The sequence below is a fragment of the Acartia tonsa genome, chromosome 6 (genome assembly GCF_053477335.1).
Source record: "Acartia tonsa isolate MP-2025a chromosome 6, ASM5347733v1, whole genome shotgun sequence".
Taxonomy (NCBI): domain Eukaryota; kingdom Metazoa; phylum Arthropoda; class Copepoda; order Calanoida; family Acartiidae; genus Acartia; species Acartia tonsa.
In genome coordinates, this window is record NC_137265.1 from 47,508,574 (window position 1) to 47,531,853 (window position 23,280).

Here is a 23,280-nt window from a genome sequence, read left to right on the forward strand (position 1 = left end):
TAGTTATACTGTTCTAAGTTGAAATTTATCATTATTAAGACTAAATGGGCTATTTTCCTATATTTTTCTATATTTGTTTTAAGTTATATAATTTTGACAAATTGAAATATTACAATTTTAGTTTGCTAAAAAAATAACTATGATGAAAGATATTAAAACTAATTTTCGTCATTTCCTGTACATTATATAATAACAATTTAAAAATACACAGTTGTTTATTTAAAATGAAAATTCTAATTATTAGTAGCGAAGCTACTCTTTAAGTAATTGTCCGTCTGTCTGTCCTTTCTTATATATTACTGCTCTCTATTTGGTTCTCTAACCTGTAATTATTAGACTGTCAACACAGATATCTAAAGGGATAAGACAATGGACGATCAATTGATGTACATCCCCAATAATGATACACAAAATTAAACCCTTCTGTAGATTACAATTAGTTTTTGAAACGTTTAGATACTCAACTTAATGAACCATTCAAGAGAAGTCCCCAAAGTAAACTAGAGTAATAAATATCCCAATGTCTCCTCCCTCTCTGTATATTAAATATAGTTATAGTTTACTAGCGGTTGCGTCCTTAGCATTTAGGGGATCTTTATTCGAAGAAAAAACGCCTAAAACCTTTCCCAGACTTATGAAAAATTAAATATCCTAAAACCATCTCAGGACCTAGAAGATACACTTTAAAAGAGAATCATATTGGTTCAGCGGTTAGCGAGATCCTTCAATAGAGACAAAAAAAAGCTTACTACTATATATAATAGGATATTATATTTAGGCCAAGAGAATTGACCACCTGCACCCGAAGGACGCGAAGAACAACTGCGACCAGATTGAGCGGGAGCTGTCGAAGGCGGAGGAGGTGATCAAGTCCATGTTCAACGACGTACAGATCCTGAGAGACAATAGGTTCTCTCAGTCACAAGAGCTTCATAGGAGGTAGGGTACTCTGCATGTGTCTTGTTCTTGTTTTTAATAGGAGGGATGTCATCCTTAGAAAAACTAATTTGCTTATCAATTCAAAGTAATTGCTCATGTAAAAATTGTATATTATATAGCCTGTAAAAGTTTTTCTTTGGTTAAAAGATACCTTTTTGTTTTTGAAGAGCGGCTATTTTATTATTTACTTTGTTTGTTAGTTCAATTGTTGCTTAGGATACAATGAAAAGTCAACTGAAGAAAAATTTATCTTACCTTTTAATATTGAATGTACAAGAGAAAACCACAAATATGAATTTGTAATTTTTTTTTCTCGATATAGCCTTTTAAGATATCATAAGTAACAAACAGTTTGAAAGATAGACAGACAGAAAGACATCCTACTGTTTGCAATAGATTTTTAAACTCAGTGTATATTAGGGTGGGTTCATGTCGGAATTAGACAAAGCGGGGATATGCAACAGATAAAATTAACCTTAAAAACATTTCTGACCGAAAAAGAATTTTAAAAAATTGAGTTTTAGAACACGACCACTTAAAAATATAATTCATTACTTATTATTATGCAAAGACGACATTCAAAAAAAATTTTGACTCAGAACTATGGCTTCATGGTGCTCCCTGGAAAGGCCTTGAGGAGCTGAATCAGGAACTTTTGTCCGTTTCAAAATATCTCGTTCCTAGCCTTAGAAATCACTAAAAAAAAAAAAATTTTAAGGTTTATTGAGAATTGTCCAATTTGTAGAGGTTTTTTAGATTTTCTCAGGCTAGGAACGAGATTTTTTAAAACGGACAAAAGTTCCTGACTCAGCTCCTCAAGGCATTTCCAGGGAGCACCATGAAGCCATAGTTCTGATTCAATAAATTTTGACTCCCATTTACAAATAGCTATACAATTGAATGTCTGGTCGTCAGCGGTTTTAAGACTTAGGATAAATTTTAAATCATCCAAAGGTGTATTATATCAATATAAATTGAGTGCAGATCCCCGCTTTGGCCTCAGAAAAAAAATGTCCAAAATCGACCCACCCTAGTGTATATCAGATTTTACCGTTTTCTTGATTGACAATTTATTTTAGAATATTGTTTATTTATAGCTTATTATAGCCCTCGGCTTGAATTTATTCATACATTTTTTATTCAGGTTTATTAAAAAAATAGTTGTTGAAATTATTTGTTTTTTATCGTTATAAAAAATCATTTTTTTATTTTTATTTTAATAATATGATAAACATTTTTTGTATTTATTTCTGCAAATTATTAAACCACCAGAACTTAAGAATATACCAAAGAACCTCACAAAATGCCTATTTCTCATTAAATATTCAATCTTTTTTTTAGCTCTTTTTAAATAATTTGCGGAAATAAATACTCTCTGTTGTTGAATTAGATTATTTAAGACTGGTTGTCTAATGGGTGTATAATTTGATGAGTAAGCAAGGGGTAAAACTTAAGCATTTATTAAAACCAACGCTTTGAATCCAACACAAGTCCAAATAGTGTATTCCCCCCCCCCCCTTCCCCTTAGGCTTAGTTTTACCCCCTGCTTACCTTAATGGTCCAAACTGACCTCCAAAATAATCCTCCATTGCTTAATTCAGAGTGCAGCAGGTCCATGAGAAGTGGGTCAATATTCGTACCCTGCTCCAGACTAAACTAATTAACATCCTTAACATTCACACCAACCCTGACTTCAAGTTCCTGGCGGAGTGCACAGAGTGGGTGGCGCAGAAACTGGTAAGATTTACAACACCGCTTGCACCCCCAGGGGGTGTGGTCACGGTGGTCTTGTCCCTTAATTAATGTTTACTAACAGCCTGTAATAATATTTCAGTGTTAACCAGCTGTATGATCATTGGGCGGCAGTGAGTGCCGCCTTGCGGCACAACTTACAACTACTAACACTAACAAGTACAACTACATCCATGGCGGTCAACTCGGCCTCCACCACGTTGCTCACCTCCTCCTCGTTGACAACAACAGTTGTTGATGGCGGTGGCGGTGGTTTGGGTGGCGGCGGCGGTGATGATAGCGAGGACAGTGGCAGCACGACGACAATTGTGCGGATTGGCGCGGACGGACACAAGACTGTGATAACTATGGCCGCTGGCGGCGGCATGGATAACGACTTTAGGTTCCTCGGGGAGTGTACCGACTGGGTGACCATTGGATTGGTGAGTTGCCCCCACACTCGCATGCGTGTTTTCCTGTGTGTTCTTTTTTTTCGTGGATTTTTTCTTCCTTGTTAAGTTTTCTTTTTCTTCAGTTTTGCTTTTTTGTGCTTTAGATTTATTCTTTTGATCTGCTTTTTTTTTGTTTTTGGTAGCACCAATTTCTGTTATTTTACAGCTTTTTTTAGGGAGGACTACACTGATTTTGTGGACTTTTTTGCACATAAGTTTAAAACTTTTTCTTTTTGTTTGCCTTTTTTGTTTTTGGTAGCACCAATTTCTGTTTTTTTCACAGCTTTTTTTAGGGAGGACTGCACTGATTTTGTGGACTTTTTTTGCACATAATTCTTTTATTTTTTTACACCTCTAATTTTTTATTAGGTTAGGTCGATACGGTTGCACACTTTTTTTTGGCTAGGACTAGAACTTTTTTTTTTTCTTGTTGGTTGCACATATTTTATGAATTTTTGCACCTTTCTAATTAGGTTATCTTCGGCTTTGTTAAGGAATTTTTTAGAGTTTGTCTCTTGTTAATTAAATTGCACATATTTTGTGGACATTGTTACAGAATTTGCTGATCGGTTGCACATATTTAGCTAGACTAGACTATTTTGTGTTTTAGTTTTCTGGCTATTATATTTTTTTCAGGTTGCACATATTTTGTTGTTTTTTCTGTGTTTTTTTAGTTAAAGAGTGGCTTCGCATGATATTTTTCTTGTTTTTTTTTTAATTTTTGCATGAACATTACATTTTTATTCATGGCCCAACACTATTTATAACCTAACCTAACAACTTAAATATTCAATTTTAATTACAATCCTTTTTGTAAAATCACGGAAGATCATTAAAAAGAAAGTTTTTATCCAAAAAAACAAAGAGTAAAACCTACACAATTGCATGATTTAACATAATAGATTACCATATATTATTACTTTTATGGTAGTAAAAAGTAATATTTAAATTTTATAGATTCTATCCAAAATTTCTCCTTTGATCAATATTCAATTAATTTCTATAAATTTTAAGGAAGATTTTCTAGCGTTTTGCCAATTTGCTAAGTAAATGCATGACTTTGAAATATTTATATTTTTACGAAAGTTCAGATGATTAATTTAAGTTTGATTTATTAGAACATGATATTAAAAATGAAACTCAGTGATTTTAAATGTTTTTTTTTGGACTATTTTGATACTTTTTACGCTTGTTTTAATCATCTCAACTTTTACCCCACAATTTTTGACTGATTTTATAACCTATTTTTCAACTATTACAGAAACAGCTGAAAGAGGCCGAATATGGAACTGACATGCAGACAGTCAAGTTGGAATATGAGCGACACCAGAAGGAACACAAGGTCATCGACCAGTTCCAAGGCAATGTGGAGAAGTGCCGCGAAGCCGAGGTAATATTCAACCCTTTGGGGCTTTTATTTACTATGGAACCTAACCTTTATCTATCGCATCGTATTGTAGGCAGCTTTCTGCGAATATTTAGTGAAACTGGTATCAATTTTATGATGTTTTTAACATTTGTGGAAAATTGTCTGTAATACATTGCTATACACGATTTTTCAAAATAACTGGCAACCGGTTCCAATCTGGCGGATATTAATTGGTTTTGAATCCATACTGAAAGAGTATTAATATTGTTTTTTTTTTCACTTGAAACAAAACTAATGTTTAATATCTTAAGGTAAAATTCCACGGTGAAGAATTGAAGATCTATGGCGAGCGTATGACTGTACTGCAGAAAGCATACAATGAGCTCCTCGTTCTGTCCAACAAGAGAGTGTCAGATCTACACTCTTTGCATGATTTCATGGCGGTAAGTTTCTTTTATTTTAGCTTTTAGAATTTCTTAAGATCACAAAAAATACTGCTTATTTAGAATTTTAATAATGTCTTTTTGACTGAAACAACGCATTTGATATATCAATTCGGGCTTGTAAATTACAGTGGTACCCGAAGTTTTATAAAAAAGTTATCTTATTTGTTGGCACGAGAACTTCGAGTATTCTGATTGATTTTTGATTGGATAGTTTAAAATATGAATAAAATAATCTGCAGAAGAGGTAATTTCATTTTTAATCATTTAATCATTGGGAATATTCCTCAATTTAACGTCCATTGTCTTATCCATTAAGATCCTCGTTAATTTAACATTCCCTGTCTAGGCTGCGCACGCTGAGCTGACCTGGCTGAACGAGAGAGAGGACAAGGAGGTCGCCAGAGACTGGGCAGACAGGAACGTTAAGATCTCGGAAGTGGAACAGTATTATGAGGTACGTTGTACAATAATTTTTTGGATCGAGGATACTCCACAACTATGGTCTATCTGTACTTTGGAGAAATTTTTCATCTTCCGTAGATTTTAGTCTTATTTTAAGAGAAATTAAAACGTAAGACTTTTTGAGAAATCTATTAAATTTAGCCGTGATTATTAACAGTGATTTATTTACAATACCTGTAAAAGAAATATTAATATGCTTAAATTTGTTCATGTACTTTTTTTATTTATTTAGAACTGTAATTTGTAAATTTTTATTGCTGAGCTACTTATATAGATAATAGTCCTTTTTTATTTTAAAATAAACCTATCCTATACAATCCAACGTATAAATCATTTTTGTCCTTTAAATAAATGAAGGGTTAAGAAAGAATTAAAGTTGATTGGAGTCTTTACAAAGATAAATGCAAAAATTCACGCATTATTAAGTACAATGGCATGCACAAGAATGGGAATATTCAAAATAGCGCAACGTATGTTTATTTTAAAAATAATTTCAACAAAATCCATAACGTTTGAAATAGACCAATAAAGAGAGCTATAAATATTTTAAAATACTTTTATAAATGTTAAATTTTTTAAAGTTTTCAGTAAAAAAAGGTAGAAGCTGTCAAAGTAAAACATAGATTGGCTACGCAACTGCAAATGTCAAACTAACAACTTAAACCACACAATGTGCTTAATTGGTGTATTTTTATGGCTGTTTGTTTGTTTGTATGTCTAGAAAACATACAAACTTACAAGTGGTTTTTATAAAAAGTTAATTTTTGAACGATTTTTTGTTTTACAAAACCCTAAATGAAATGAAATAGGGGTTAATTTAAATACGGTTCATTTGATCATATATGTTTACGCAAAATATTAGATATTTACGAAACACTTTTGTTATATGCCTTATTGTCATAGGTAACCTTATAAGGCATAAAAAATACCTAGCAATTTATGACTCTAAAAATACGTTATGAAAGATTTTTTGTTTAATAGTGAAAACACCATGGCTTTGAAACGACTGTATGTTGTAAGTTTTGATTATCTACTAATCTAAATTTCAAATTCAACTGTTAAATTGGAGCAGATAAGAAAAACTAGTCCTTAGATAGCCAGATTCTTTTATGGTTTATTATGGTGTAAGAAAACGTAGTAGGAGTCGAATTCTTAAATTTTTATAAGACTTCACCTTCTAGGGGCAAGTGTGAGGGGGAAAGTCGACCCCCTCCCCATTTTTAAAATTAAAAGTAAAAAAAAGATTTACCTGGACCTATTATATAGAAGCTTTACTGCAAAGGAGAACAATATATCGGTTAGCGAGATCCTTCGCCACAAAAAAACTTATTACTTAATATAAAAGGATTATGGCCATAAAGATAAATTTAACTGAAGTACATCTATTTTGCCTGTCAGAAATATGAAATAAGACAAATTGAAGTTTTAGTTCAATGTGTTCTATTATTTTTTTTAATAGCAGAAAAGACAAAACTGTTTTTCTTTTGATGAAAAATCCTTCTCTTTCTAATGCACATATACTTAATCTGTTTTATCATTGAAAAAAAGGAATTATGTACAATATTATCTAATGCCTAATGCATCCTAAATACTTTCTGGTAATCTAACAATTCCATTTGGAATGACAAGTAGGTTGGAAATGGGTCATTTCAGGCCTTTTCCCTGTTAAACTTGGAAGTATTATGTTGACATAAAATTGTATTGTTTCTTTTCGACTTTATAACATTTATAAAATCATTTCTAAAGGGTGTTTAAAAAAAACCAATCGCTTCTTTTTTTTCAATATAAACCTTACAGTTTTAACCGAAACTAATAAAAAATAATACAATTCATGCCCAAGCAATGACAATAATAAAACAATATTGAATTTAGCTACCAACAAAAGACACTTACGCCAGGGATCTAAAGGGATAAGACAATGGCCGATAAATTAGTGTACATCCCCATTGATGATACACAAAATTACCCCTTCAATAAAATATAATTAGTGGTTGAAACGTTTGAACACTCAACTTAATGTTCCATTTAATCTGAATTAATTAGAGTCCCCCAAATTGTTAATCCAACGAATAAGAAAACATCATTATAAAACTTTTCTTATGTTGATATAAAAACAGCATCAAAGTGTAACTGAGTAGAAAGTGCATTTGATAATGGTTTTCAAAGATAAAAGTTCCTAAACACATGTACTTAATTATTTTAATTCCTGTCCTAATTTAGCATTGCTCTTAGCTTTATTATCCCATATACTAAAGTATTAGGATGTGTGATTGTATCTTTGTCTGTATGTCTAGTAAGATCTCTTAAACGGCTCGGTAGATCATTTCATAATTTTTAGGGTCGTCTTATATTGGTTCAGGACTTTGGGGAATTTTATTGAATTATGATTGGTTGGTTCATTGAGTTTTAACCATTGTCAAAAGTTTTAACCACTGATTGTAATCTACAGAATGTGCATCATCATTGGGGATGTACATCAATTTATCGGCAATTGTCTTATCACTTTAGATCCCTGAAATATTATAGCTTTATAATGCAATTTTTTAATGGATTTTCATATTTTTTTAGCGTCTGATGTCTGATCTTGAGAAGCGCGAATCGCAGTTCAGCTCTGTGTTGGACCGTGGAGAGAGTTTGATCATCAGCCACCACCCCGCTGGCGAGGTGATCGAGGCGCACATGTCGGCCATGCAGAACAAGTGGGCCTGGCTGCTGCAGCTCACCCTCTGTCTAGAGACACATCTCAAGTATTCTTCCATCAGCCATCGGTAAGTTTACTTTCCTCATGAATTTGACAGACTAGACAGTAGGTACTCGTTAGTCACTATCTTATATATCAGCCGAGAAAGTAACATTTATCTGATTGGGTTGTAAATAGAGTATAAATGATGATCGGTTAGGGAATCTTCACAATTAATCATGCCCGTATAAATCCTGTATGTTTCATGGCCACCGTACTGACAAAGGTAGTTTTACAGTAGCTTCGTCCTTTTAAAAGATCACCTTGAAGATTTAAAGAAGGTGTTATTAGATCAATTAATAAAGATTTGGGGAGGGGGGGGGGGTATTTTCAACCATCCATGTTTAAATTACCAATGTAATAATGCAGAAAAATAAAGGGATCTTAAGGGATAAGACAATGGAGAAAATTTATGTACAAAAAATCTTCAATGAAAATTACCCATCTTAAAAAAAGCTTAAGCCACAGAGCAACTTGTTTAGGAACTTTGGGCACCATTAGGATTTACAGCCCTCTCTTTCCCCGAGAAAACAAAAAAAATCTACGGAAATCGTTCATTGTAGAGTAGTACTTACAATAACCAAGTTTTAATCAAGTTACATATATCAATGCGTGGGTGAGAATCCTTTCAATGCAATTTTAATGGGAAAACAAGGATAAACAGTTCCTTAAACAACAATTTTTCTCATGAGTTGAGTGGTAATGTTGAATTCAATGGGACATTCTCAACTGCTATGAAAGATAGATTTCTGTAATTTCTAATTAAGAGTTACAGCTAATTATGTAAGTCTTAAGTTCGTCTGTCATATTTCTATTTTAAAATTGTGGTTTGTTATTTGTAAAATTTGGCAAAGCATTTTTTACTTTAGACCCTTTGAAACACTTTTTATCAACCTTTATGTAAATATTGTAACATTCGCAAAGATTTTTTGGGGTAAATTATGGGTGATTCAAAGTAAAAATAAAAGACTAAACCAGATTTTTGCAGCTAACACCTACGTGTCGAAATGATATAGTTATCATACTTTTTATCTTTGCAAAACAATTTAAACTTATTTTCCTATTCGTTCATATATATATACATAAACATCTGCCCCTCTGTCCTTTCAGCCTGACAAATACATTTATTTTAAAGGGATACTACTCCATTTTAACATGTATGTATATCTTTTTTTAAATTTAAAATACCCATACTTATGAAAATTGTGTTCTTTATTAACACTAGTAAGATTTGACATTATATTTTTAACCTGAGTTGGATTCTTTAAAAAAACTTTTTTGCTCATTGCCTCACTAAAATTAGTGAGGCTCGCTAAAACATTTTTTGAAAAATCCTCCAAAATCGCATAAAAAAATCTACAAAAATTCAATAAAATCATTTTTTGAAGGATTTTTCACAAAAAATAAAAAAAAATTAGCGAGCCTTACTAATTTTTGTGAGGCAGTGAGCCAAAAAAATTTTAAAGAATCCACCTCTGGTTGAAAATGACCGTCTTGTAACCTTATATCATGAAAAAATACCCAAAAGGACAGTAAGGACTGTATTTTAAGAAGAAGAAATCCAAAAGGACTGTCTCTTTTTAAGTTGATAATATATTGACAGGCGTATGCCCTGTCAAATCTAAAGCACAAACTATCTGTCCTCTCTGCATAGAGGGATAATCTCAAAATTTGCTATACTCTAAATAAGCTTAAATTGAAGACTTCACTATGGGTCTTACATTACATTTGTTATATTTTTATTTTCCATGTCTTTATCTCTCAGTTACATAAGGACAGCAAACCAATGGCAATTATATTTTCTGTGATAATATTTTTGAGCAAATTTTGAGTTGAGCCACACGAGCATTTCTTGTGTTTAAGCACGAAATAATGGTAGACGAGAAATAAGTTTATTGTTTTTTGACAAGGAAAAGGGAAGAAAATCTATTTCGATCCATTTTTTCTTTGGTTATTTAGAATATTTAATTCATGTAATAGAACATTGAATGGTTTTGTATTATCATTTATTTTTGAGAATTTGAATCTTTGTTTATCTGGTTATTATTGATTGAGATTTAAATAAAGAAATAAAGAACAAATGTCCTTTGTTTATGCATTAAGTTTGATTCATCATTTTAATCAAAACAGGGAGGGATGTGTCACCTGAAAAAACCTATTTTGCCCTTAACCTTTAAGTTAAAGAAGAGTTAACATCAGAGAGTTTGGGGATTGGGCTGTTTATTACACAAGTCCCCAAAGTTTTCTTATTAGTTGTCTTAATAACTTTGGGGACTTTTATTGAACTGAATTGTTTGGTTTATTAAGTAGTGTGTGCAAACGTTTTAACCACTAATTCTAATATACAATTACAGAAGGGGTAAATTTTCGTATCATCATTGGGGATGAACATCATTTTATTGGCCATTATCTTATCCCTTTAGATTCCTTGTTAACATGGACAAGAATAAACATTTTTTGTCTTTTGACTGGCGGAAAATTTACACACCTTTTTTTCATTATCAATAAAATAATTTCTTATTTTAGATTCTTTGATGAATGTCGCGTAGCCGACGACTGGCTAACCTCCAAGGAGGAGGTGCTGAACAACCATTTTGCTCAGCCAGAGTTCCAGCTTGACGAGGGTGAAAACCTGCTGAAAGAAATGCAACAGTTGCGCGAAGAGATTTCATCCTATGAGGATGAGGTCCAGAGGCTGATTGAGGCCGCCCAGGATATTGTTCCTCTGCGTCAGCGTAGGGAGAGAATGCGTCAGCCCATGGAGGCTATTGCTGTCTGCAAGTACTCAAACGACAAGGTTAGCATCAGCAAGGATGAGACTGTTACTGTGCGCGATAACACCAACAAAAACGCATGGAAGATTACAACTAGCCGCGGCCAGCAGGCTGAAGTACCTGGCGTCGTTTTTCTGCTGCCGCCTCCCGACCAAGAGGCCATTGACACCGCCGAGAAGCTGAAGCGCCACTTTGACCGCGTCATCACCTTGTGGCAGAAGAAGCACTTGCGCATGCGTCAGAACATGATCTTTGCCACTATTAAGGTTGTAAAGTCATGGGATTATGAACATTACATCTCCATGGAGAAGGAAACAAGGCTGAACATCCGCCACGCCTTGAACGAAGACGCCGAGAAGCTGCTGCAAGAAGGCGAGCCTAATGATCCTCAGCTGCGCCGTCTCGAGCGTGAAATCGCCGAGGTCAACCGTCTGTTTGACGAATGGGAACGTCGCGCCGCTATGGATGATGAAAAGCGCAATGCCACCAAGCTTTTCGAGGATGGAGTTAACAGCCTAGAAATGACTCTCAACGAATACGAGAAGACAATCATCAAGGTGTGTAAGGCACCATTGCCACGTGATGTTGAAACTCTTCAGACACACGTCATCGCGCACAAAGAATTTGAATCCAACCTGCAGGGCGAGGAGCGCAACGTCAACAAGGTTAAGGATCTCTTCAACAACATCCCACAGAAGACTCCGGCCGACCAAGACAGACTTGACAAGGTGCTGGACCAGTGGGACAGAATCTGGAGCTACAGCAGCTACTATGTCGAGCGGCTCAAGTGTGTTGAGATCACCCTGAACGGCCTCGAGGAGGTGTCCATTGTGGTCACCGAGTTTGAGATGAAGCTGGCGTCGTACGACAGCATGCCGAGCGACATGGATAACCTGCGCAAGGCCCACGATGACCTCATGACCCTGGAGGCTGAAATTCAGGACAAACAGGTAAATTTAAACTAAAATCTGAAAGGATAGTCGCATTGAAGTGTCTTTATATTAATTATAATTATTAGTAGCCTTTCTTGTTATATATTTACACTTCACGTAACTATCCCTTTAATATTACAATTGCAAAAATAAACTGACTATCTATCTATTTATAATCTAAGGGTTAAAAAGATGAGTCATGTAATTCAAAACTAAAAACTAAATATCTCCTCAGTGCGGTCTGTAATTTTAGATCTTTTTTGTACCCTTAACAAAGTTCAAATTCAAAGGCTTACTTTTGCTACAAAGGGTTTTGTTTGTTTGTTTGTATGTCTTTCTGTCTGTTTGTTTGTATGTCTGTTAGCTCAAACACTGGACAAGTTAATCCTATTTATACTTTGCAGTTCCAAACCAGAATTAAAAATGATTCATGGTTTTGACAATCCTTATACTAAAGTAACTGGATGTCTGTTTGTCTGTGTGTGTGTTTGTACCGAATGATCTCGCTAACCGCTGATCCGATCGGTTTCTCCTTAACAGGGTAGCTTCTCATAGGTACCGGGGGAGGGTACCACAACAAAATATTTTTTCAAACTTTTTCTTTTAAATATAAAATGATAAATTGGGTTATCAAATTCGACTCTCCCCTTCTTAAGTGCCCCTAGAGGCCTTTAATGATTTAAATCATTAAATATCTATCTAGTGGTCAAAATAAAAAAAAGTATTAGATCAAGATCCTTTAAATTCCTGTTTAATCATTTTAAATCTTATTTGAATAAGATGTCACAACTAGTTCTAGAATAAAGACACGAGGGATAGGACACTGTATGTTAAATTAATCTCCTCCTCTCCCTACTCCAAAATAATAATCTTATGGCTTTTCGCATGAAAAGTACAATATCATGCGGTAATCTTTGTTGAAAATAATACAATATTTACAATTGATAATATTAGATGGTCAAAAACAGTTTATCTTCAGTAAATTATCCCTCCTAGTTTATCTTTAGTAAATTATCCCTCCTAGTTTATCTTCAGTAAATTATCCCTCCTATTTTATATTCAGTAAATTAACCATCCCCCCTTTAAATTGCCAATTCTTATCCCTTTATTATTTAAATATGTACAGTTATTATTGAATTGAATAGATAAGATTTTATTTTTTAATTCAACCAACAAACAGGAGAGCAAGATCCCTTGAGTTTACAAAAGGACCAGATTTAACCCTCCCCTATCTTTATTATTTTTGCGGTTTATTGATTCTGGTCCAATTGGGTAGTTAAATACCTGCATTGCTCTCCAGAACCTAACTTGGCCCCAAAGAATCTGTTCAATCGCCCTTTTCTTCATAATCTTAAATTCAGGGGAGGGGGGGGGGGGTTAATGGGTTCCTCATGGTAATTAAAGGGATATTGTCGATTTTATTTTGAATTCTACCAACGCTACAGAGATGGGTTTTTAAAAGATGCCGCGTTTTTTCTCGACATTTTTTACGCTATGAATAACAAGCGCGGCATTCACGAAATATTAACAGAGTATACAACTTAAGAATTCAAAATTTTAAAGTTATTATTTTAGCCATTTGTATAATGTCTAATATAGCTCTAAAAAGATATATTAATTAATAGCAGCAAAAATGGATTCAAGATAATTTGTTTTTCTTTTAAAAAGGCTGTACCAACAAAAGCGAAATAATTAAATAAATAGTTGTATACTCTGTTTAGATTTCGCGAATGCCGCGCTTGTTATTCATAGCGTAAAAAATGTCGAGAAAAAACGCGGCATCTTTTAAAAACCCATCTCTGAAGCTGCTGTCTTAATTTTTACATTCATCATTCTATCTACGTGTTTTTTTCTGCATTTTGGGGGGGATGTTACGTCTGAAGAAATATTTTTTGTCTTTAACAAAATGTTTTGTTTTTTATGAGTCAGTGTACAATATTAAGCTTAAAATGTTTTAAAAAAATATATTTCACTAGCAAAAAGTTGTTTTTTTTGATGAAATACATACCTACTTCCCTACCCTTTAAACATTTTATATGCAAAGCATGTCATAACTTTGTAGAAAAACATTTTGATTTATCTAAGTAATAAAGATATTTTTTTAAAATTGAATAATAACGGCAAAGTACCAAAAATAATAAGTCAAATCAAAATCAATAATGATGAACATTAGTAAGAATGATTGTGGCAAAAAATGCTCTAAATACGTGACCACATAATAAATAGAACTTTTTGAGGGCGGTTAGATGGATAATTGGAAAATTGAATGAAAAAAGGCATTTAAACCATGAACTATTTTGTCAATGTATAATATTTTTGCCTAATAATAAACAATAATAACATTATATTATACAGGAAAATGCTGGCGTAAGTATTGCCTGTATTTAAACTTAAAATTAGAAGCTTACAGTTTTTTTTTTATACATTACCTAGTTTAAAAAAAAATACACAAATTTTTAAGCAGACTTCCTATTGCTTTACCCCTCTTATTTGTTAAGGGTAGGAATGGGCCTAGCTAGGACAAATTATAAATTAACCGCTGTCATGTTGTGTCAACATAATTTAGTCCCTAACAATTCTTTCTAAACAACAGCTTTATATTTTTTAAAACTGAGCTTTTTTAAGTGTTGTGGTAGAATTTCCTATAAATAAACAGTTTCCGAAATTTCTGTCAGTCAAATTAGATTATAATATTATACATTATACAGATAACTACCGGTCTCTCTTTTCCAAAGAACTTTTTGTCTGCTAGCAAATTGTTTTGTATATTATACATTATACAGATAACTACCCGCCTCCCTTTTCCAAAGAACTTTTTGTCTGCTAGCAAATTGTTTTGTATATTATACATTATACAGATAACTACTTGCTTCCCTTTTCCAAAGACTTTTTTGTCTGCTAGCAAATTGTTTTTCTGCTACTTGGCTAGGTTTATATTTAAAAGATTTAAAAGACCCAATTGAGAGTCGTCACAAGGTCCATTGGGTGGGGAAATACAGTAATTTAACACCTTCCCCATTTAGTGTTAATTACTATGCTAAAAAGATTCGAAAAAAATACAAAATGTTTTTAAAAACTCTTTCACTCGTTGCAACTACGCCACAAAAGATTATTTGGTACATGTAACAATAAATAAAAGTGACTCAGGATAAACGGCCTAATGCCTTTTTTCTCTCTCTTTCTCCTTCTCTCTCTTTTTTTCTCTCTCTTTCTCTTCTTTTTATTTATTAAGCAGACAGGTTGTCTAAATAAGGAGCTTGGTTTTGAGCTAGTTTTATTTATTACAATTTTTAAAACTATCAATTTTAAAGTTAAAAGTTGTAAACAGCCGCCAAATTTCTAGCCGCTGTGTTCCTAAATACATTGCAGCTTCGGCTGATTGCATTATTTTGCGGCTGGTTGCGGCTGAAAAAAAATGAAAAATTAAATTTGTAACACATGAAAGTAATTACTGGCTCTGCCACTGAAATTTGACAACTTAAAAAATTTCTAAAAAATACTCATCAACCCATTTTTTCCTATTGCAGAAGTAAAAGTTTTTAATTAAGCTTTCACTGAAAAAGAATCACGCAATAAGTTGCAAAATTTAAACAAAAATTTTAATTATAAAATTATACAAATAATATTTGGTTTTAAAATAATCCAAAATTTTAACTACCTACTGTTTAAAAAATTTGATAAAATATTAGAATTTCAGCTGGAAAAAAACGTTTTACCTGTCAATATATGACTAATACCGAAATTTAACTAAGCTATTGTATATTTAGGGTCTTGTTGACCAGCTGCAAGAGGACGTCAAGACCGTCCGTCCCGCCGTGGAGAAGACACGTCCCAACACAAACAAGAACCCAGACGTTGACCGTCTGGAGGAGGATGTCAACAGGATGGCCAAGAGATGGGCTAACTGCTGTATGCAGGTATGATTCTTTGATTATAGAACCTTAGTTTCAAAGTCCTAAAGTATAGTCAAAGCAAATCATCAATAACTAGCGGCTACGTAACTAGCTTCAATGGGTTTTAAAAATACCATAAAATCATCCCCAGACTTGAATCCGTCAATATAATAGCCTTAAACCATCAAAGAACCCATGTGAAACTTACCTTATAAAGATTAACCAATCGTTTAAGTAGTTATCGAGATTTTAAGCTCCAGACAAAAAACCTTACTACTTTAATTAATAGAAAACAATGTAAATGTTTTGTTTGAAAGACTTAAGTTTGATGTTATTGCAAAACTTTGTTCTTGTTTAATATTACTCTACCAAAACATGTTTTATAATACATAGTAAAATAAACGTAGTTATTCCAAGAAAAAAATTCAAAAATTTTATGCTTCAAATGCAAAAATGCCTTAGAGCAAAATTTCGTAAGACTTGCCGTTTTAGTTTTGCGCGCAAAAATGACCAAAAAAACACAAATTATATAACATTTATTTAACCCAAATTTGTAGGTCGATTACATTTGAATGTTTTTAGTACAAAAATAAGTCACAAAAACTTTGGTCCAATTTTGGAAATAAGTGGCGATAGCACGCAAAAATTATCTGGGAATATTTTAGTGGCATTCAACGACTTATTTAGGGCCATTGTGGGCTGTTAGAGAAGGAGTTATGAGATATTAACTATGATAAAATATCCATAATAAGCTCAATTTGCATATTTTTAACAAATAAATTGATTTTTAACATGAAATCTTTAGTTTTTTTTTGGGTGTGCATTATTGATTCATAAAATTGATCATAAATATTATGTTCGCGGGTTAGGGAAATAACATTTGATCAAAATTAAAACAATAGATTTATAGAATTGATGTATAACCAGACAAATAGCTGGATCCCCCTATTAAGGACCTTTTTCGGCTGCTAGCATATTGCTTTCTGCTCTTTTGTAGCGACTTGGCTGTGTTATTATTCCCGATGCTATTCTTTTATTTTCAAAGGTCCAATTGAAAGTCGGCACAGGGTCCTTGGAATGGGACAAACAGTTATTTATTTAACCCTTTTTCCTCTTGTGTTTTAAATTACTATAAAAAAAATATTTTTCTATTTATAAATATGTCCTTGTTTCAAAATTAGAAAAACTTGTTGAAAGGCAATTTACAACGCTGAAATATTAGCGTATTTTTTTCCACTTCTTGCAATGTTACTAATTATAAAGTTTTATTAGAAATGGTATATTTCTAGTTTTTATTACCCAAAATGCAATCCAAAAAAAAGAATTATTTTATTATTAGATAAGAAAAAAAACTCGAATTTACATATTTTGAATATTTTTTACATTTTGAAAGTGATGTATTATAAGCTACCAGGAAATAGAAAAATATTTTCTATTAGGTGGGAAGAAGGATAAAAGTTCTAATAAACAGAAAACAGCTAAAAAAAATAGCTCAATTCATGTATGATGCTAAAAATTACTATTATATTATTATTATATTTTTATCTACCCTGATAATTTTGAGTAGTTTTTTTTAGTATCTGACAAAATCCTTATTACTAGAATTATTGTCATTTCAATTTTGTGAATATTTTTCTGCCTCCCTTGGCACAATTTAAATTCTATTCAAGTCCAACAAAATTGTTTGGGATAAAAATCAGCATCACCCTTGAAAATGGGAGAAACAAGGGTGACAACATCCCCCAAAGCGAAGCTTGTCAAACATTAACAAACTTACATTTACAAATAAAGAGTTTTTTCACCTATATTTTTTAAATTGAATGTTATTTGTTGTTGAAAAATTGCTTAAATAAAGTCTCTTAAATGTAGAAAAGCCTTGCGTTTTTGAGAGAAAAGAAAAAGGGGGTTTCTAACTTATTTAAATTCTATAAATGACTGCATTCTTGAGATTTATGAATATAATAACATTAAAACACACTTATGTTATGCTTAATGTAGCGTTTTACTGCCAGTGCACAATTCTATTCTATCAAGAATTCAATGTCTGTCTGTTCATCTGTTATTTCAAAGAATATATTCACTTTTCTTGTCATGGTTTTAAGCTATTTTAAGCTTTAAATTTTAACGCAATGCCAAAATATGTACTGTTAACTTTTTTATAGGTTGTTGAGCGTCTGCGATCCTGCGAGGCTGCCTGTGAACTGCTTGAGAAGTACAACATGAGCATGACCTCCGAGACCAACTGGATGGACGAGTTGGACAGCAAGCTGAAGAACCTGGAGGAGCTGGAGGCCGCCAGAGCCAAGGAGGCCTGGGAGAAACACGTGGTAAGTCGACCAGTACACGTCCTAATAATTTTGGAAATTATTTTGGATTCAGGGATAGGACAATGGAAGATAAATCAATCATTGCTGTAATATTATCTGCCATTGTCCTCTCCCTATTTTATTAATCTATATGTTCAAATTTTTAAAACCAGGCATTATGAAAGAAAAAAAGTTACTCGGTCCAAATATAGGTATGAAATAAGATCTGTTATTATTATTCTAAATAACTTGTTATCACTACTTAGTAATTATTATTATTATTATTATTGCATGGTATGTATAACTGATAATTATCTTAAAAGATAACCTTAATTATTATACAGCAAATTCAGGATTCCTATATTCCAAACTAAGGTCATTCTTAAATTACATTTTTTTTCGATTTTTAATTTATTTTAATCGTATTCTGCATTTTGATATAATCATTTAAAATAATTTCCATACTTACCTCAAGTCTCTTCATAAACATTAACATTAACCCCCCCCGTTCAAAAATTATTTCTCATCTATTTTAACTCCCTTCAGCCCGAGGCCTATATAAAAGTGTCATTGCAAAACAACAAATTGATAATAGCAAGATATGAAATAAAAAATTAGTTCTTCATTGTTAAATTTGGTTAAGTTTTTGATTACTTAATTTTAATTGAGTCAAAATCAACCATTCTGTAAATAGAAAAATCTAAATTTTTTTTGCAATTTTAAAGGAACGCCTCCAATTTATCCATAAGTCTCAAGTTTGTGCTAACAATCTTATCTCGTTTCCATATATGGTGAGACCACCTTATTTAAACTTCAGGGATAAAGTCGGAAGTATATTTTCGAAGATTTTAAAAATAATTTTTCCCAGATTTTTTCTCCATAAAATTAAATTTTTTATACTTTCTCGAAATTCAATCAAATTTATTACATATAATTTTTAGCCTATTTGTTTTCTCTTTATGTCTGGCTTAACCTACAAGACCTTATTTATAATAGTTAGGCATAACCTAGTGTTTTTCCAATGCCAAATAAAATTCTAAAGATTATTCAAATAAGAAATAAATTGTTAGGGGTTAGTAAAAAGTCTTTTTTGATCACAAGATTGTGTTAAGGTATACATCAGTCCAATATTTCTAAAGATAGAATTTACTATTGCTATCTTTTAATTTTACCGTTTTGTATTGACATAAAAATCAAGTTTTAAGATGATACACTTTTATTTATATACTCACACATTTACACCCTTAGGTCTGCTTCAAATAATAAATAAACACCTGTGGTATATAAACATTATCTATGTAAATAGTTTAAGATATGTTTCTTAAAACTTTATAGCACTTATAGACAGAGAGAGAGAGGGGACAATGGGCTTTTTATAACACTAGTCCCCAAAGTTTTCTAATAACGTTTTCTTATTAGTTTGGTTAACATCTTTTGGGACTTTAGTGAATTTTGATTGAATTTCTGTTGACAAAATAACGACACCAACGTTTAACATGAAAATCAGTTGCTTTTAGAGTATGGGGTAATCTTAATCCCAAATCAACATTTGAAAACCTAAAGATCCATTTTTCGATTTTCAAGGTTCATCTCTTTTTTTCCCCCAACTGTCTCATTCTTTGGCGTTTTTGAAAATCAAGGTTTTAAAACAAGAATGGCTATTAAAGTCTTTGTTGCAATTAACTATTTCTTAATTAGTTTTGAAAAAAAAAGAATTAAAAATAAATTTTCATGGGAAAATGATGATACACAAAATTACACCTTATGTAGATTACAAATAATGGTTGAAACGATTGGACCCTGAACTTTATTAACCAACCAATCAAAAGTCTACAAAGATCCCCAAAGTTGTTTAGTCACGAATAAGAATATGTTATTATAAAACTTTAAGGACTAGAGTAATAAAGAGCCCATTGTCCCCTCTCTTTCTCTGGAAAATAATGGTTCATAAAAAAATAATTCTTAATTCTTGCGCCATTTTTATTGATCACCTTTAATTAATAACCCTGTAATGGAAATAGAATCCTCTGATTTGGTGTAAAGGAATCCTGAAAGCTTTTACATGCGTAGGCAGTAACAATAAAAAATAAATCATAACAAGAATGTCCTAGGTTAGAAAAACAACGGTGGTGGAATTATTTATATATTTAATATTAGTTCTATATAAGGATAGGGGAGGTAAAACGTGAGAGATTTCTTTGATGGGATATCTTTAAGGGCTATGCAATACATAATCAACTCGTTTTGCCTCCACAATCCTTGAATTCAACAACATTTTTTCTCATGCAAAATTGATTATTCTAGTTGTTAATAGAGTTGTCCTTGTTATGTTATGGTAAGAAAACAACAACATTGTCAGGCCAAGTCACGCAACTTAACTAATGGGGTGCTTCAAAATTATTGGACACCCCCTCCCCCCCCCCCAAAAAAAAATATTTTTTTTATTTTTCATCATTTTTGGTTTCTTTAACTTTTTTCTGCTAGTAAAAATAACAGATAACATGCTATTTTTCATTGATATGCTTAAAAATATTGTAATTTTGTAGTACCACTTGGGTTGACCAGTCTCAATTATTGCATCAAGAAAAAATTTGAGTTCATGTTTTGCCTAAAATGTACTCATGCTACACTCTAAAAAATATGACAGAAAAGTTAGAAGCAAAATAGATTTTTAACACATGAAATATCTCTTGCTGTTATTATATTTACAGAATTATCATTTTTTTATTTCGTTTTTTTGCCTGTTTTTTACAGTGAATTTTTGGCCCCCCCTGGCAACAGCCAAAATTTTCATAGACTTGGAAATTTTTATTCCAGATGCACAACCCAAATTTTCACCAAATTTTGGCAACAAAATATTTTACTTGGCACTTTTTTTTGGTGGCGGATTACTGGCAACCTTTCTTGTACTGTACTTTGACTATTTTATTATATTAGGAAAGTTATGTTCAGTACAAAAAGTGTAACCATTTTACCATAACATTTTAATTTAAGTTGATCAATTTTGACTGAGAAAATTTGAAGTAGTAGATTAAACTATTAACTAACAGAATAAATTCACAAAAAAATGTCAATTTATTCAAAGGTGCTTTATCATAGATTTTGATTTTCATTGGCTTTATCATAAGCTTTTTTACATTTTTAGAGCAAATAATCTATGCTGAAGTCGCCTGGCAAAAAATTAACCCTATTTCAGTCATTATATAACGAGGCTAAGGAGAGGGCCAGTCACATGGAACAGGTCAACCTTCTGGGGGGACGCTTCATTAGAGAAGCCAAGGTAGTTATTACTTGCAAATTGTTTTTGGGTTTTACTTATTTTTTTTTACATTTTAGAGTGCTTTTAGACGTTGGTTTTAAAGATTTTTTAGCATTTATAACTTAAAATATGTCGTTACATTGCTAAAAATAACAATTTTAAGTTATTATACTTTAAGATCTTTAAAAATAATGTTTAAATTGATTTTATGAGAATTTGAAATTGAATATTTTTAGATTATATTTTAGCAATTCTTAAGTAGATCTTTTTACAATCTGACAATTATTTTCTTAATTATTGGCTTTTGTAGTTTAAAACTTGTGCACGTACCAACTAACACTAACCCTAACTTATTAGATCTACGACCTCCATCTGGTCAAATATAAAGCTGAACTAGAAGAGGTTCACCCTAGCCTGGACGGCTGCCTGGCCAGCCCACAGGGCGGCGAGGAGCTGGCAGCCGGCAGCGGCGGGGCTCAGCAGGTTGCCGCGCATCTGGACATTTTTAACCTGCGCTACCAGAGGCTGTGTGAATCCTTGTCGGAGAAGATGCAGAGGTTGGCGAAGGACTCGCAAGATTCTGACATCAAGGAAATTATTTATTTAATTGATTCAATAAGTTACACATAAGCGTCAATAAAAAAAAAGAATGGGGAAAGCTTAAAATTAAACTTTTTTTTGTATTATTAAATGCTTTTGATTATAGAGGATTTTTTTTGGTTGATATATTTCATTATTTCGTTATTAGAATTCAAAATCATTCTCTGGTTAAATTCTTTTAACCGCCAAATTATTTATACTTGAGCCTATTAGTTTTCCCTGTTAAATTTTGAAGCAATCTATTGACATATATTTCGATTAAATGGCAACTAATAATAATATGGTTGTCATTGCCATTTAACAAGTTTTCATGAAAGCCCATTTCCTAATTTTCATGTCGATACAGCAATAGCACCCAAGATCAACAGGGCATGTGAGTATTGCCGCAGTAAAGGGCGAGACCCGTCTAAATATTGCTATCTTTAGGTAGCAATTGGTATCCCATGTTTGGCGAAATAAACTACATGGAAATGTGTGCACAATTTACATACAAGGGTCTGGGCCTTAAAAATATTCTCATAATTCCAATCCTTAAAAATATAATTACTAACAGAACTCATTTGCCAGTTTTTTATTATTCTTATCTTTTTAAATTTGTTGTTACTGCGCTTCTTATTAAGATAATTGCCTTAATTTTTCTTATTTTAAACTGCTTATATTTATTTTTAAATATTGAGCCCAATAGTTAAAAATTATTTATGACAAATATGCAATCTGGCTTAAATAAACAACCCATATTATAGTTAAACTAAATGTCAAAACATTCATGGCGCATTTTTTATGGATTCTGTTGTTGGAAATTATATTTTTTAGTGCAGCGCGCCCCCTGCCAATTTAATTTGCGACTGTATTGCAATGGATATAGGATATACGTGGATATATTGACAGGGGAAAATTTGTCGTCAATTTAGTTTGCTAATATGTATCTCATTTATTGGTCAGTTCGTTTATCCAGGGAGGGGGGGGGGATGGGTTAAAGAGGGTGTATGTATGGGGGTATTTTTTAGCCAGCTGCAAGCATCACTTTATCAGAGTACATGAAAAATCTGGTGCAACATCCAAGTAATGCTATATCGATTACTGTATGACAGCCCACGTTAGGAATGTTAAAGATAAAATATGGCCAAATTATTATCCACCAAGCAGTCGCAAGCACAACTGCAGGGCCCATAAATTTAGGCTGACAAATGAAAACCTGAATCTATTCACGAATGAGAATAAACTCTTTAGTAGCGAAGCTAAAATGCAAATAATTTTCAGTGTGTCTCTTCAACATCTGTAGAAAAACTAGGGATCTATGGGGATAAGACAATGGCCTAATGATCTACATTCCAAATGATGATACACAAAATAACCCCTTCTGTATGCTAAAATTAA

The 23,280-nt window shown here is 32.4% G+C and overlaps 1 protein-coding gene across 50 annotated transcripts in view; it reads left to right on the top strand.

Annotated features, from left to right (window-relative positions):
• Positions 1 to 23,280, top strand: part of shot (dystonin-like protein short stop) — a 347,219-nt gene that overhangs the window by 264,884 nt on the left and 59,055 nt on the right. For 43 of the 50 annotated variants that reach the window (XM_080165108.1, XM_080165115.1, XM_080165120.1 and 40 more), the window contains 11 exons: positions 779 to 939; positions 2,774 to 3,113; positions 4,384 to 4,512; positions 4,803 to 4,934; positions 5,284 to 5,391; positions 7,968 to 8,167; positions 10,666 to 11,863; positions 15,613 to 15,762; positions 17,901 to 18,065; positions 21,241 to 21,324; positions 21,661 to 21,892. In XM_080165108.1, coding sequence (XP_080021234.1) covers positions 779 to 939; positions 2,774 to 3,113; positions 4,384 to 4,512; positions 4,803 to 4,934; positions 5,284 to 5,391; positions 7,968 to 8,167; positions 10,666 to 11,863; positions 15,613 to 15,762; positions 17,901 to 18,065; positions 21,241 to 21,324; positions 21,661 to 21,892 — 2,899 coding nt within the window. Of the gene's footprint in view, positions 1 to 778; positions 940 to 2,540; positions 2,677 to 2,773; positions 3,114 to 4,383; positions 4,513 to 4,802; positions 4,935 to 5,283; positions 5,392 to 7,967; positions 8,168 to 10,665; positions 11,864 to 15,612; positions 15,763 to 17,900; positions 18,066 to 21,240; positions 21,325 to 21,660; positions 21,893 to 23,280 lie in introns of all 50 variants that reach the window. The other 7 variants (XM_080165136.1, XM_080165147.1, XM_080165140.1 and 4 more) reach the window with 1 other exon arrangement.